General features: G+C 47.5%; 1 protein-coding gene across 1 annotated transcript in view; it reads left to right on the forward strand.

Annotated features, from left to right (window-relative positions):
* The window catches only part of KTN1 (kinectin 1 (kinesin receptor)), a 55,063-nt gene extending 46,323 nt beyond the window's left edge, over positions 1–8,740 (forward strand). The window contains 4 exon segments of the mRNA XM_009583183.1: positions 315–398; positions 2,310–2,402; positions 6,979–7,102; positions 8,244–8,740. Of these exon segments, the coding sequence (XP_009581478.1) occupies positions 315–398; positions 2,310–2,402; positions 6,979–7,102; positions 8,244–8,248 (306 nt within the window). The 3' untranslated portion in view covers positions 8,249–8,740.
* Positions 8,741–16,127: the final 7,387 nt, after the last annotated feature.

Genomic DNA, 16,127 nt, shown 5'->3' on the forward strand with positions numbered 1-16,127 from the left:
TATGTACTTTCAGTATTGCTAATATTCCTACTGACAATATAGTTTGTGAAGTCGAAACCACTTGTGATCAAGCTCATGCCAACCATGTCTTTTCTTCTGTAGTTTCCATTCCTTACATTTATCTTTACAGATGGAGTCTCTCTTCCTTGACTGTCCCTGTAAACCTCATCATACATGTTGACTAATCCAGTGTGTGCAATAATTGTTAGCAATGTTACTCCCTTTGCAGTCAGTGTGCACTGCATTAATCCGTGGGACAGACAGATAAAATCTGTGTGTGAGGGAAACTGATTTTCTTTGTTACTATTTTGCAGCTGAAAACGCAGCTAAATGAAACGCTATCAAAACTCAAAGTTGATCAAAATGAGAGACAGAAAGTAGCTGGTGACTTGCCCAAGGTAAGCAGAGACCCTTAACAGTTGCAGATCTAAATGTTATTGAAACCCTCAAGGTCTGTAGTTTTGCAGTGCTGGAAAACTTAGTGATTTGAGCGGCTTGAGCAGACTGCCTGCCTGGTGGGGTGTCTTACTCCACTCGCTGGTTCCCCAAGTGACTTGGACTGTGGGTGTAAGAGCTCATGCAAGATACCTGCATGTCTGTTGAAATGATAAAAATGCAACTAGCAGCTCTGTTTAATTATCTTTCTTGAAAGAGTCTCTTGTTCCCATTAGCATAAAATTACTGTGAACAAGTGGTGATCTGGGGCTGACAAATAATTCTTTATTTAAAGAAACCCAGCCTAACAAAAAGCCCATCCCACAGCCCTACACCCACACCACAGCCTGAAGCTTTTAAATCCCGTTCAAATGGTAGTGGTTACAAGTTGGTTGACAAGCCATCTGCCCGTTGGCATGCGGTTACAAATCGGCTATAACCCAGGAGACTGCAAATCTTTAAAGTTGGCTCTACGCAAGCTTGATGAGACAAACAGGTGGGTTACCTCTGCTCTTCCTCAATGGCCGCTCTTGCAAGATGGATTGGAGTGGGAAATCTTTAAGCATGAGAGTCTCAGTGCTGTCTGTCACCCCAGAAAGGAACCTCTCACGGGAGAATTGATAAATGGTGACAAGAATAGCCTGCAGAGTGGCTGAGCTCTGGCTCCAGACTGTATAACACCTTGTTCCTTCTGCGGTGCTGCTTTCTCAGCCATGAGTGTAACATGAGACTGGGAAGTAATACATAAACCTTAAAGGTTGCTAGTGCTTTGGGCTTAACAGCAGCTGTGTCTTCTACCGCTGTCCTGTCTCTTGGGTTATCTTAAGACCCGTCAGCGGTGGACCAGCAGGCTGGTTGACAGGGTCAGCGGTGGTCTTGGTGCCCTGGCAACGTGCCTGCTCGTGGAAGCTGGGCTCTTGTCCCCCTCTTGAGGGGACAGCCTCAAGGAGGTTTAGTGAAACATTAAGCACCTTTGTGCCATCTCACAATATTTGGGGGTGAGACGAAAGCATAAAACAAAGTATGGAGGATGGACAGTGAGCCTTTCCTTAAAGAACGTGAGAATAACTGGACAGGGGTTAGAAGAGGAATAGCGCTTGGCTTGTGATGGGGAGGCAGAGGAAGGAGGCAAAGCACGGGCCAGACTGGCGAGCTGGGAGGGGATCTATCCCACAGCTCTTAGAGATAATTCCCTAAGGCTGGACTGCGTTCATCAAAAGCAAAGGCTGTAACCAGAAATTCAGCTATGTAGCTCAGCAGGGGAAGGTGACAGAAGGAGGGGAGGGAACATGCCTAGTGAGGAAACTGGGCTGCATTCTTGCAGGACTGGAGTGGGGAGAGCTGTTGGTGGAGCAGGTCTTGTCCTGGGAGCAGGGACAGATGATCGCAAAAGCACTGCGAGGAGGTGAGAAGACAAAGGAGACGTGCTACAATAAGGTGTTTAAAACATTTTGCTTGGGACAATTATATTGGATGTTGACATATGAAGTGAGCTGTGCTGATGTCCCTGGTTCATGGTATATTCTATATAAATGCAGATCTATGATTAGGCTTTTGGAGGACCTGCCTGTGCTGTTACTCTTGCTCAAAAAACTTGCTGCACAATTTTTACCTAAACTTGACATGAGACTATTAAAGCTTCCCTGTAGAATTGCTTTCAAATGCAGGCAGGCTGACATGCAACATGCTGATTGTAAGGAGACATGTCAATCATGGCAAATGTGTTGGTCCCCTGAGCGAATCTGGCATAAAACAGATTTCCTCCTGAAGAATGATTTCCTGTGTCTCTAGTGCTCTTGAAGAGATGGGGGTTTGCTTCTCAGCCTTTGCTAATTGTTGTGCCTCCCCTGTATGTTTTTTTTACTTCCCTACAGGCCCAGGAGTCTTTGGCATCTCTTGAGAGAGAAATTGGAAAAGTTGTTGGGGATGCCAATGTTATTGAAAACAGCGATGTTTGCACAGAGTCGGTGAGTGTTTCTTTTGAGCCCATGCTCAGGGGCAGTGCAAATCTCACGTTGGGAATTGAGGTCCAGCAAAGGAACAGGACGTGTTCTGCTGATGGTAAATTAAGGCTTGATGAAACTTCCTGTCCTGCAGCTTGTCAGGGTGGTGTCTTGGAGCTGTATCCCAAGGATGCTGACATCTTTCTAGCATTGGGAGTTCTGCTGTCATCTGGATCGTGACCTCTTTCTCATAGCTCAAATTTCTAAGGAGGAAGGGGAGAGATTCTGGGCTTCCAAATGGTTGTTGGTTTGGGCAAAAGTGGGAAAGGTCTGGAGAAGATCCCCAGACTTGTCCTTTCAAGAAGGGAGGCTAAAAATAAATCTGCTTATTACTAAATGAGCTTAAAATATTAACTGCTGGGTTCGCACTTGCTGACATCTGTAACGCCAAAGAAAGAAGGCAGTCTTGCATGGCCTGTAACACCAAGGCAGACGATGTCTCTTGCCAGAACATTGACCTTTCTGGTCCTCTGCAGCTGTGGTCGTAAGAGCCTGTCCTTAGCCACTGGTAGGTGCCTGAATTCAACTTCAGCTGGTCCTGGCTCCTGGAAATTTGTGCTGATCTAGAAGTGGTCCAGCGGCAAAATCTTACTAGCCTGAGCTTCAGTAAGCAATGGACTTGAGCACTGCCTTGTGCTGTGGGTGGAAAACTCTCCAGATTGGTGGTGTTTTTATATCCTCCAGTAATGGCATTGCAGTTGCAGGGTCTGGAATTGGGTGGACTCTGTCTGGGGTGGCCTGTTTTCACATTTGCAGGTGACTTGCCTGAGCCTCTGGGTTATTGTTTGCATGGGTGATTGCTGAACTGCTTGTGTAGCTGGTACTGAGTGCTGGCCCTAAAAAGACACTACCTGTACAAGTGGTTGAGTCATGGCTTTGTAACTGGGCTTCTCCATCTCTGGAAACGAGAGCTTTTCACACCAGCTTCAAAATAGCTTCAGAACAGCTTTCCAGAAGGCAGTTGGGAAGGGGAAGGCTAAAGCAGATGCCTTCCCAGCACGTTTTACACAGCTTAGTGGTGTCAGTGGAACTCATTACCCATTTTCTTCTGATGGATAGAGTGGAAGGAAATACTGTTGTTTGAGGGGGAGAGGAGCACTTGCTGGTAGGACAAATAATTTATATCTACTCCTTTTAGCTGCTGAAAATAAGTAGCTTCCATCAGCTGTGAGAGGAAGCTAGGAGTCCTTTAAGGAGTACTGTAGGCTTTTGCCTTTGTAGTCGTTAGCAGAAATGAAATGGCTTTTCCAGAGTGATTAGTCGTGGATGCTGATTGACACTTGCGTTGTGGGCTCACTGTGTCTGAGCCAGAGATGCAGCTGGGCCTGCGAGACCACAGATGTCCCAACCCTGTGAGCTGGATTCCTGGGAGGGATGGTAGGTCTGCTGAGCCCTCTCCTGTGTTGCCAGCAGGAGGCCAGCCTGTGATGGTGACAATCGGGTGCTCTGTGTCCCTGTCTGCAGCAGGCTGGAGAAGAAAAGCCCTCCTCAAACCAATGCTTGCCCTCTGCTATGCCTTCGTGGCTTATCCAAGTGGTACATCAGAACAGTGATGCTATCAGCTGTGGCATTTTGTGGCTGGTGACACTGGTGAGCCCTCTCCTGAGCTGGGTGTCATTAGATGTGCCCTGCTGTGGCTTGAGTATGCTAGTTTGATTTAATTACTTTTATCTTAACTTGCTTAACCCCTCTGGCTCATGCATTGCTCTGCTGTAGCTGCGTGGGCATGTTGTGGAACCCTAACCAGGTTTCTTCCAGAATATCCATCGCTTTATTCTGAAGAGGAGTGTGGAAAAACAGTCCTAATAAACCTGTAATTAAGCCTTCATTAGTAAAAATACGTTAATTGTCTAAGCAGCGCTCTTGACAGGTAGCCGTTGGCAGAGGCTGGAATTAGAACATTATCTTTTTCCCCAAGCCCTTTTTGCTGTCTCCCCAGAAGCCTAAAAACCCAGCTTAAAATAGCTCTCAGATTAAAAAAGAAAGTCTTCCAGCCACTTCCACCTAGCAACAGTGTCTTTTTTTTTTTTTTTAAGAAGGACCTGAAAACACATGCTTGAAAATGAGCATATTTGTTCCTTCTGGGTACTGGAACCAACCCACAAAATTGAGAAATGCTGCTTGCGTAAACCCTCAAACACATTCTATGTGTTTTCTTTAGGCTTCTTCTCTTTCTATTTAAAAATAGACCATTTGGTTTTTCTAATCAGCTTCCTTGTCACTTATGGGACTAGATGATGACTAAAGGGTGCCTTTTAGTATGCTTTAAGGAAGTCATTTATATTCAGCAGCTTGCTTAGGCAGTAAACTTATTTCGAGGCTTATATGAAATCTAATGTGCTTTTCCCCCCAGATCTCAGTGCAAAACACTCTGTCACTGAAAACTGGAAATGCCGTACATGTAAAGCATGGTGGAGGGGAATCTGTCAGTTCAGCGCCTGTCTTAGCTATTGGGTCTGTGATCGCAGGGTGTTCCCCGCTACCATCCTCTTCCTCTCTTCATCCCCATATCCCAAAGACATGCTTTCCCCCGAGTCATGGAGAGCGTGGGGCTGGGGCACAACGACTGCATAAGGCAATCTTGCACTCCTGGGTTAGCAGAAGCTGCACTATGACTGTGTTGAGCCCAAATCCATCGGGAACTGGTCAGGATTGGCCCCAGGAAGGTTGGGGATGTGTCTGTAATTCACGAGTAAACACTGCCTGAAATTAGTGAAGCCACAAAACAGAAGGGAGAGGAAGCAAATAAGGAGAAAAGAGCTCTTCCCAGAGATGAGGGCTGAGAGTGAATTGAAAGGCTCCTTCATTGCTTCTGCTCGTGATGGTTTCTACGCTAATGCACATGGACTCTCATACCCAGCACTGTTGGTCAGTGCTGCGATTCATTCATTTGCTGGGATGCTAATTGCATTTGCCTTTCCACTTTCATCAATCCGTATGAGATTGTCAAGACTGAGAATTCGCTTAGCGGACCTGATTTTCTACTTTAATAAGGGTAAAGTAGGTTAAGGCTACCCTAATACAGATTCCCAATGATTTTTTACAGTAGAAAAATGTTTACCAGTTGCACTTAAGAGCTTTGCAATATATTGTTTTGTCCTCTTGCCTGAGCCCAGAGTAGTTTCTGTAATGGTGCAGGTGGTTGAGTTTGATTTAATGCCCACTCTGCGTTACAGCAAGTCTAGCGGCATTTCCAGCCAAATGGGAGCTGGGAAAGTGGCCCTCTCTGAACTCACTCTAATTTCCCTGAAACTCGAGGGAGAGATTTGCAACAGCATTATGCATCAGTCTCGTTCTGTTAGTAAAACCGCTTTCAGTTGGAGTGGAGTTGGCCGATGCTGAGCGCTTGCGAACACCTCTGTGCTCATGTTGAGAATGGGGTACTTCTGTATCGCTGACACCAAGGCAGAGTTGCTTATTTTTAGCTGTTAAATTGCAAGGGAAAGCTCTCCTACAGGTTATCTGCACGTCTGTATTATAGGCTGAGTAAGCAGTAGTAACGTGTGTTTTAGATGCGGAGTTCTTTGTACGTCTCTGGAGGAGCTAATCAATAAAGGTAATAAAACAGGGATTATATCACTATTAGCTCAGCAGGACTGACTGTGGGGAGGAGGGCAGGCAAGAGAGGAAGAGTCCATTTCGAGTTGTGACACTTCCCTATTAATAAACTGTAAAAAAAAAAGCATGTATTTTTTTTAAAAGAGCAAGCTCAGCATTTTCACTTCAGAGCGAGAAACCAGTTTTCTAGCTCTTGGTAGCTTTCTTTTTTCCGTTTCTCTCTGTTGACTGGTGCTTAGACTGGTTTGTGAAGTCCTTATCCAAGTCTGGGTGTCACTGGTAAGCAAGAATTTCACAGGGGCTCGGGGCAGAGGGTGAACCTGTGGGATAGCTGGTGGGCAGCAGCCCACGTCCCGGGCCTGAACAGGAGCACCGGTGCTGTGGCATGGGTGGAGAAAGGTGTGTATCTCCAGCCAGCTGTTTCAAATGGATTCACAGCTGGAACTGCCTTGTGCTTGGGTATTACATCCTGCTGAGAACACCATCCCACAGATCCTCATACAGACCAAGTCCTTGGTGGTCCAGCAGCCTTGTTGTTACAGCTGCGGGGGTCAGAAGCCGTCCCTCCCGCTGGGTGCACCGTCACTGTGCTTAGCACCCTGCGTAATAAAACACGTGCTCTCGTCTGTGTGGGGTTTTCAGCCAGGCTTGTGGGGACGTGGGGTAGTAACTTCTGAGGCCAGATCAGCTGTGGTTACTTGTGGAAGTCAGCAAGTAAGTGGAGTCCTGGGCAGGGAGGGTGGGAGCCAGAGGTCAGCGACGCTCTCGCCAGTGTTCGGCGTGTGGAGGTAATTCCCTGGAACAGGAAACGGCTTCTTGACTTTGAACCACGTTCACTTTAAATGTGGCCATAACCCTCTGACTTACAAGAATTGTTCCCATCTGCGCAAAGAGTTGTAATTTTATACAGAGGATCTAATTCTAGGCTTTCTTGGTAATTAGATTGCAAATGAGTTTTTAATGATTTTTTTCCTTCTTCCAGGAATTGACTGATAAAAGACTAAATGTGGCGGTGAATCTTAACCAGGATGTAGGTCATCTCAAGAAGCTGCTCGTGTCAGTAAGCCAAATGCTGTCAAAGGGACGAGAACACTACCAGCTAGTAGGTAGGTGTGGCTGGTGGCTGTCTAGTTGAACTGGGTGGCTGTCAGGAAGGATGCTGGTCTGTGATGGTGGGACAATTTAACAAGTCTGGTATCAAAATCTGAAACTTTCTATGCGCAATTCATCAAAAGCTTCTAGTAGGCACCAGATTTATCCCTCTCTGGATCCGTACTTCAGTTAGTTGGGACTAATCTTGCATCTCTATGTCCCTCTCTGGCTACGTAACCCTTTGTCCTTCCCTTCCACTACTTGCCACTTCACGCAGGTTTCCTAAAGCTTTGTTCTCCCAGTGCCTGTGCCTTGTTCCATTCCCTTCATCCCAGCTACATGAGCAAAATGTCTACACTTCCATGCTCTGATTGCTTTGGGATGGACAATATAAAGTAACCCACTGGGCTTTCACTGAGTTAACGCAATGGCTTGCTGTGGTCACGGGGATATGAGTATCTGAAGCATCAGTCTGGCCTGCACTCTTTTTCCAATTATAGACACACGAACAAGGCTTTTATTTTAATATACAGCCAACCTGGAAACCTGGGCCTTTGTGGTTGACTGCATCATGCTGATAAACTTAAATGACCCAAAGTTAGCTAACGGTTGGATAAACTCGAAACACTAAACTTCCTTGGGAAGCTGATGCAGCTTGTGAGCCTCTCCTAGATGTGAGCTGGGTCTGAAGGCGGGTTGTGAACTGTTTGGTTTAGGAGGCAGCAACGCCTTGGCACTGAAGGAGCTGCTGTGAGAAGTGTCAGAACTCCCTCTCATCTACTGAGGATGGGGACTTGGGTTTTTTCCTGGTTTAGTTTTTTTTTTTTTTCTGCTCCTGCCTCTGTAATACAGTGTGGGTGGCAGAGCTGGTCTTAAGGGCTGGTAACAGGGTGTTCACGGTGGGGTGAGCCCAGTCTCGTAGGATGGGCTTGGTGCATGTGGTAGGAAGGTGCTACCTGCACCTTGGCCTCTGCTCTGGGAGGCTGTTCTTGCTCAGCCTGCACCATCCCAGCTTGTTCCTCTGGGCTTCGTCACGGGCCGACGCTAACGAAGCGGCTGGCGTGAGCTGCTGAAGCGCTGGCGAGGCGTGGATTTGCTTGTACGCTGCCTGTCGGAAAGTGCTCGGCTGACATGGCGTTTGTGTTTCTCTTGCAGAATGAAGTCACGGGGGAATCGTTGATTTGAGGATGGCAGAAGGCATTGTATTATATTTTGCCAAATTAAAGCCTTATTTATGTTTTCACCCTTTCTACTTCGTCAGAAACACTGAACAGAGTTTTGTCTTTTCTAATCCTTGTTAGACTACTGATTTAAAGAAAAAACCCAACTCTGTAGACACCTCCAGAGTTTAGTTTTATAATAAAAACAAACCTGTTTGGATAATTAGACCTTTACATTCCTGGAGAGACAGTAAACACATAATCTTTTATCTTATTTTGCTCAATAAAACTTGTTCAGAAAACTCCAATGTGGTAAAGTCACCAATGGGATATAACATTTTAATACTGATGTTGTACACTGTTTTACTTAATTACATTTTTGGGATTAGCTGCCTCTGACTTCAACCTCAAGTAAACACTCTTTTTTTTTTTTTTTGGTTGCTAATGTAATCAGTTTTTGTAATGGTGTCAGCAAATAAAGGGATGCTATTATTCAAGGTGTTCCTGCTCTCTTCTTTTAACTGAATGTGGATGACTCAGGTGAGATTTCCACCTCTCCCCTCCCTGAAATGAGGATCAGGCTGCACTCGGTGTACTTGTTTTCGGGCAGAGGACGTGGCACAAGCTTGAGAAGAGGCAAACTGGCGTGCTTGCAAACTTCAGAGCAAAGTCTTCCTTTTAAAGAAAAGGTACTAAGGTTTTAAAAAAATAAAAATAGAAGAAATCCCCAGCAAACCATCATGCGAACTGTGGTTCCATGTCATGTATTGTCTTTGGGGAAAAATCAGGGAGTACAAGGGGGAGGAACACTTAGAAACACTGGATTGTATGGCAAAGCCAGCTTCTGTGGCAGTGTTGGAGAAGCCTGCCTGGCCGCCAGCGGTGCGCAGAGTATCTCCGTTTGCCCTGGACCTGCCTCCTGGATGAGAGTTTGTGGTGGAAGGAGTTTTGGGGGGTTGGATGCTCTGTTACTGGGTGCTTCGTTGGGAACAAATCTGGGGAGGGTCTTTGGGACAGGGATTCTTCTGGGAGTGTGGGGATGTCAGGTGGCCCTTCTCTGCTTTGGGTTTTTAAATGTGTCTTAGGAACCCTTCAGTTCTGTGGAAGATTATTGGATAAGCAAGGTGAGATGTTGTTACTGAGTTCTTGATAACAAGGAGGACATGATTATCTGAGGGAAGGCAACGAAAGAGTTAGGCGCCAAAGTGAATTAATTGTAGAGGTAAAATGGTTCAAACTGCTCACCCTGAGCTTTTCACACTCTCGCCTTTGTGGGATTTTTTGTTAGTATTTTTGTCCTTTGTCACCCACCCCCCCTTGACCAGACAGAAGGTGAAGTGAAGAAGTGTCTTCCTTACATGGACCCAGTGGTTTCCTGGATGATGCAAGTCCTGTTGAGAGCTATGAAATAGCTCAGAAGAGGGAGAGAAAACTGAAAAACCTGTGTTTCTTCACAAAAGCCACCCCTGAGTTTCAACGGTAACCATCAAACTGCCATGTTCCTTGGAGATGTTAGTTCATGGAGTAAAAACCCAAATGCCATTAGCCTGTTTTATAGGTGGTTTGAAATAGAAAGCATTTCTAGTGCCAGGGACACCCCCTGCAACTAGATCTAAGGAAAACCTGAACCCTGGAGGGTCTCCACGCTTGCCCAGGTTATGGTCAGAGGCAGACACCTATTTTTTGGGTAAGCTGCAGCTTACTGGATCCGTGCAGATTTGACTGCTTTGAAACTATTTATGAACATAACCCACAGCTTCAGTGATGTTAGTTTGGGCTGGGGGTGTTGTGGTGTTGCTGTGATTGTAGCCCCCCTCATCTGGAGCGTCCCCATGGCTGACCCAGCTGAGAAGCTCCTTTTCTTTGAAGCTCTGTCACTTGATAAAATACATGGTTGTGGAGGCAGGCGCTGGCTGCGGTGGTCGTGTGGGAGAGCAGACCTGAGTTTCTGCTATCGTATCCCTTATCTAGCGTGTAGATGGGTGGAAGCTCAACCTTCCCCTGGATCAGATACTCTCCTTTGGCTCCTCTGTGCATCTGGGTCTCAGCTGTGTGTTTTGCTCCTCTCCTTTCCCCTTATAGATAAGGGCAATGGACAGCAGGGAATCTTCACGAGGAGCTGTTTCCCATCCTCCTTGGGCTCACCAGATAACAATTCTCCCAGTATATGTGGGTAACTAGTCTAGGGGTGCTCAGAGCCTTCCTGCATGTTTTGCCGTGTGCATTGCTGGTTGGAGAGCATGCAGAGATGGGCACCAGTGAATTCCCTCCATCATGGGCTTCCTTCCCTGTGTTCAGGTGGGGCAGTTGCTTTGCAACCCTGGGAAAGCTGATGGTGAGAGACAGATTGCACAGGTACCAAGTGGAGCAGGGTTGACCCACCTGTATCTATCCCCAACGTGGTGCCGTGAAGGCAGAGCAGGTTGAGGAGCTGCTGCGTTCATCCTGCCTCCCTCTCCGACAGCTTGGCTGGCGCTCGGCACAGGTAATGTCCCAATGAGAACTGGAGTCTCCAGGTAAAGCGATGTCCCTTTTTCATCAAAAAGATGGTTTTGCAAATGCTGGTGGTGCCTCGTTGAAGGAAGAAACGTTCCTGGAAAGGACAGCAGTGCCCGGAGAGCCTCTGGATGCAGCCTTTGAAGGAGCGAAGGTGGTGTGAGCGTGGAGCTGGAAACCTGGCTGTGTCTCCAGGCGCTTGGTTTTCTGTTGGGTGAAGCTGCAGAGCAGGGGGTGAAGGTGCTGCTGCAGTGCTTAGTTTAAAAGGGGAGAGATTTGCGGTGTCATTCCCTTCCTATCTTGGCAGAAATCCTCCCAGGAGAGGATGCAAGACCTTTTGTTTTGAAATTTAAGTGCAGGTTTTTATTTTGCTTTAGGAGATGTACAGAGGTGTTAAAGGCAGCTGTAAAAAGATCCCCTGAAAAGCCCAGCTGAGCAAACCCTAATCCCCTCTCTGAAGGGTGAAGAGAGGTTACGATGGTTCCCCAGGGTGCTATTTCATCTCGGTGTCCTCTCTAGCCCTTGATAAAATGTGGCTGCTGGCAGTTGTCTCTCAAATTTGGAAGGCTTTAGCCTGCTGATTTGGTCACTAAGAAATCCCTCCTGCTCTGAGCATCTGCTGAGGTAAAATGTGAAGACCAAAAAAAAAAAAAAAGCGTGTGAAGCTGATTCATCAGTGCAAAGGTAGAGCTGGTGCTTGGCGTTTTTTCCCAGCCCGCCCCGAGCCCCCGGTTCTCCGCAGAGCTTCAGCCCTTGGTTTCCAGCCAGGCTGGGAGCCGCAGCCGCGGCAGGAGGCAGGTTGGTCTCTGCCCGCGCTAGAGGGAGACAATAGCTAATGGATACGGAGATGCTTTTCTTGGAAAAAGCCCAAACGGGGATGTTCTGATGCCAGCAATGGATTTTTTTCTTTTTCAGTTGCAAGGCCGGGGTGATTTGCGCTAGGAGAAGCTGTGCACCGTAAGCCGCGTGCGATGTGGTGCTGAGCATTTCCAGCGTGGTGCTGGCAATTGAGTGTTGCTGAGCCTAATTCACGTACAAAACCGGATTTTCTTGCTTTTCTGTTCTTAATCGGCCCCTTCAAAATGGAAATGAGAAATGCAGGGGAAGGCTCTGAGCTGCCTGTTTACTCTCGCTGAAGTTGTACTGCCTCTTCTTCATCCCTACAGCTTCCCACCCTTTCCCAGCTGTATCCAGCAGACGTGAGCAGTCAGTTGTTCATCTAGTAGCGGCTCTTGGGTTTTCTTGGGCAATGACTCACTCAGTTATTTCTTACTGTGATTAAAAAAGAAATCTCATGCAACTTTAATTCAACCCCAAATAGTTCAAATGATTTTGCCGTAAACCCCCTTTTCAATGACGCGGCTGTGTTTCCTCCCCGGGGCTGCTGGTGCGGTGGGGGGTGCTGGTGGTCCGTGCCACCATGGTCCCCATGTCCCCCTTGCTCGGTGCATGACCTTGACCTTTTTCTGCAGCACTTGCAGTGCCATTTGCAGTCAGCTGTGAGTTTCCTTGAATCATTTGCTGCTCACCGAGGCTCTTGCCAGGTTTTGGCAGGGCTCTGCCATTCGTGTTGGATAGTGGGGTTATACTGGGGGGCTCTTCTGTGGATCTTGATGGAAGGTGTCAGCAGAGAGAGCTGCTGCTGGCTGGGTGGGAGTTTCTAAGGGAGCAATCCAGAAGGTGACAAACACCATTTCTGCCTGCTTTGTTGGCTTCAATATCCTGGCAAAACTTAGCCAGGATGCAAAGTCAGGAGACAATCCAACTCCAAGGTAAGTGTGGACAGCACCAGGCAGGAGCTTCCCTTCACTGGAGAATGAAGGGAGAAGAGGAGGCTGAGGGGAGACCTCATCGCGCTCTACAACTACCTGAAAGGAGGTTGTAGCGAGGTGGGGGTCGGTCTCTTCTCCCAAGTAACAAGCGATAGGATGAGAGGAAACGGCCTCAAGTTGCACAAAGGGAGGTTTAGAATGGACGTTAGGAAAAACTTCTTTACTGAAAGAGTGGTCAGGCCTTGGAACAGGCTGCCCAGGGAAGTGGTGGAGTCACCATCCCTGGAAGTATTTAAAAGACGTGTAGATGAGGCGCTTAGGGACATGGTTTAGTGGGCATGGTGGTGTTGGGTTGATGGTTGGTCTTGATGATCTTAGAGGTCATTATGATCGTATGATTCATTGCCTATACCCTTTGATATACTCAGATTTGTTTGGTTAAACATCATCTTCCAGCAAACTCTTCTCCGTGGCACATGCCTGTGCCCTGGCTGGGGAGGAAGGGTCTTGGGGAGAACGAGTGTCTGGTAATGCTATGGGACGCTAAGTCTCCAAAAGCTTTAAAATGAAATGGAGATAGTTTGAATGCTGGAAAAGCAGTAGTTTTCTTTCACCTCCTTTTGGAGATCTAGCTTGCTCTGACAAATCCCTGGGGATCCCATGTTAGCCCTGGCTGGGCTCCCCTGCTGCAGTACCCTGGGGTGGCTGGGGGGAGCAATGGGCGAGGGCTGCTCCTTGGAGGGAGGTTTAGCCAAGTGTCTTCATGGAGGGCATCTTCTCTCCCAGACCTGCTTAACATAAGCCCGGACTAGCTTCCTGAAGGTACAAATTGTGCTGGTTTTGCTGAGAGCTCTGTCTGTCACAGGGGCAGGACTAGAGACCCGAGAGGTGGCCTCGGCCGGAGCCTCATCTGGATGTTGTCCTCTGTGAGACTCCACCGAAGCAAACAGGTCAGGAAAGGCCTTGAGGAGTTTCCCAAGTCTACATGAGAGATCAGGAGTTACAGGGACAACCCATGGGAATGCCAAGACTTGCTCAGGTGATCTCTGGGGGAGGTCACCTGCGGTGTGTCCCATTCCAAAACCCACTTCTCGGTCCCAGCCACCAGCCGTTCCCCCGAACCAAGTGCACATCCCCAAACCAGTGACAAAACCCTTGCGAGAGGCAGGTGTCGCAGGCAGCCCTGGTCTCGGCAGCTGGGAAAGAAATGATGCCAGCCTGATGAAATGTTTTTGGTTCCCCTTGAATTCTTGTCTCCCCAAAACCACTTTTTTTTTTTTTTAATGGAAGAAACAAAAGCCAAAGTCAGGACCAAACAACTTGCCCTTGTGTTTTTTACTCCAGGATGAGGCTCTTTTTTAATGAAAAGTCAATTGAAAACAATTGTAAGTGAAAAATGACTCTGCCAAAACACCTAAACCACCCCCAACCCTTTGAAAAATTGAAGTCCCCTTTTTCAGTGGGAAGAGGAGGAAAAAAGTTATGTATTTTTTTTTTTCCTTCCTGTCTGATGTTCTTTCTAAGAAAGAAAACAAAATACCTTCCTTCTGAAATACCTGCAATGACGACATATAACAGCTTGGGAACAGTTTTGCCAAACAACCCGAACCCAACAGCCATGAGCGTTTTTTCTCTTTAAGCCCGTCTCCCTCGTTCAGGGAGATGCGGGGGGTCCTGCTGCCCACAGCCTTTGCCGGGCAGCTCCTGCCTGTTGCGTGTCAGCGCTGGCGGGCGGCGCTGGGGCACTTCAGCAGATGTCCAGGAGAAACCTGTGGTCCTTCTGGGGTGGATCGGGTGGGATGTGACCCAGATCTGTACAAAAGACTGATTATTTTTACCTTTTTTTATTTTTACCTTTTTTTATTTTTACCTTTTTTTATTTTTACCTTTTTTTATTTTTACCTTTTGCAAGCATATGTTTGCAAGCATATGTTTGGGAAGGTCCTGAGGTCCCTGCTTGAAGGGAGCGTGTTTTCATCTCCCCTGTGCTTGGGCTGGGCACGGGTTGTGCTTCCAGCTGGTGCATCCACAGTGCAACCTGCACGTGGCTCCTCGATGGCTGTTTGCAGCTTCCTGCGGGGATGCTTCTATTTTTGGAGCGGTTGCACCTAAAAATACATCTTTAGGCTCCTGGGGAAGCTGGCTCTGCGTCGTTAAGGAACTAATTAAACTGGGGGGGGAACGCAGGCCTTTGAGGAGGGCCTGTTCTGTGTTGCTGAAGATGGTTTGTGTTTTTTTCCCTCCCCTTTTTGCAATGGTTCTAGGTGGTTCTTCCACCACAGGGGCAAAGGGCAGATATTTACCCTTGGAAGGGCAGGTTCACACCCTGGGTGCTTGGGCATTAACGCCTGCTTTTGTGCAGCTCTGCCCCCTCCCCGAGCCCCTAAACTTCAGCCTCAGCCCCACTGCAACCGTCGTACGACCCCGTGAGCAGCGTTGGCCGCAGCTCCCTTTGATGCTCGGCCGGACGAGGGATGGGGGCCGGGCAAAGGGCTTAGGCTATAATAAAATTCATCCTATTAATTTCTAGAGATCTAGGGTTAGTAACCAGCTCGGATGTGCTGAGAGGTCCCTGTGGGCTTTTTCTTTCCAGACTGGCCATTCTTTATATTGACAAAGTCACCGTCAAATATAGCCGTGGGTCCTGTTTATATCACTGTGGGACCACAAGCCAGGAGATAGATGGAGGCCCGGGGAGGTTCATGGGCTTTACTCTCATGACGTTCTTGCAGGACCTATTTGGGTAAAACACCCACCACCTCCTCAACCAGGCTTAAAGCACAGAGAAGAAATAGCCTGAGAGCATTTCAAAGCTTATATTCAGAGCCAGACATGTTTCTACGGTACGTTAACGCTGCCTGGGGCCATCCTTGAAGACCTGATCTCTTGCTTAAGCAAATAGGCTTGTCCTAATCCAACCCTTTTGAAAACAACCTGAGCTGCATCAGGCGCTGGGATAGAATTCTTTAAAATCAATAAATATTTCAGGAGTAGTGGAACGGGTTTGTATCAGCAATGCCAGTCCTGGGCTGGTCATTATTAATTCAATGGATGCAGTTGTAAATTGGCTGAGGAAGCCCAACAGCCAAAATTACAAATGCCGCTTCCCTCGCAGCCTCACTGAGACATTTTGCTGGATCTTCAGCAAGTTTGAGTGGGACCACCAGCCTTCAATGAGTTGTTAGACATTGCGAAAAAATAGTTGTTTTGCAAATGCCTGGGTCTATGTCCTCTGTCCCTGGTTTTATAAAGCCGTGTACGGCAGGACTTTGACTCCCAAACAGTAAGTTCTTTCCTATAGGATGTTTTTTCCTAAATCTCCAGCTTGCTCCTGCGATGGAGTGATAGTCTTGGATTAAAGAGACTATGCAACCTGATGGCTGCACCCGCAGCAGCAGGATCTGTCCCCGTTCCCAACCAAACAAGGCATTTCCTTACTGTAAGCTTCACCTTTCCCCAGCTGCGATAAGGAGAAGATGATACCTCGCTCCTCTCAAAGCGCTTTTGATACCTGGGGAGAAAAAGCAGCAAAAGCAACATATTACCGGTGCGGGGGGAGAACCCAATTCCTCTCTTTAATGAGTGTTTGTGGGGGGAAAAAGCCTAAAAAT

This window comes from Fulmarus glacialis, unplaced genomic scaffold (genome assembly GCF_000690835.1).
Source record: "Fulmarus glacialis isolate BGI_N327 unplaced genomic scaffold, ASM69083v1 scaffold7128, whole genome shotgun sequence".
Lineage (NCBI taxonomy): Eukaryota > Metazoa > Chordata > Aves > Procellariiformes > Procellariidae > Fulmarus > Fulmarus glacialis.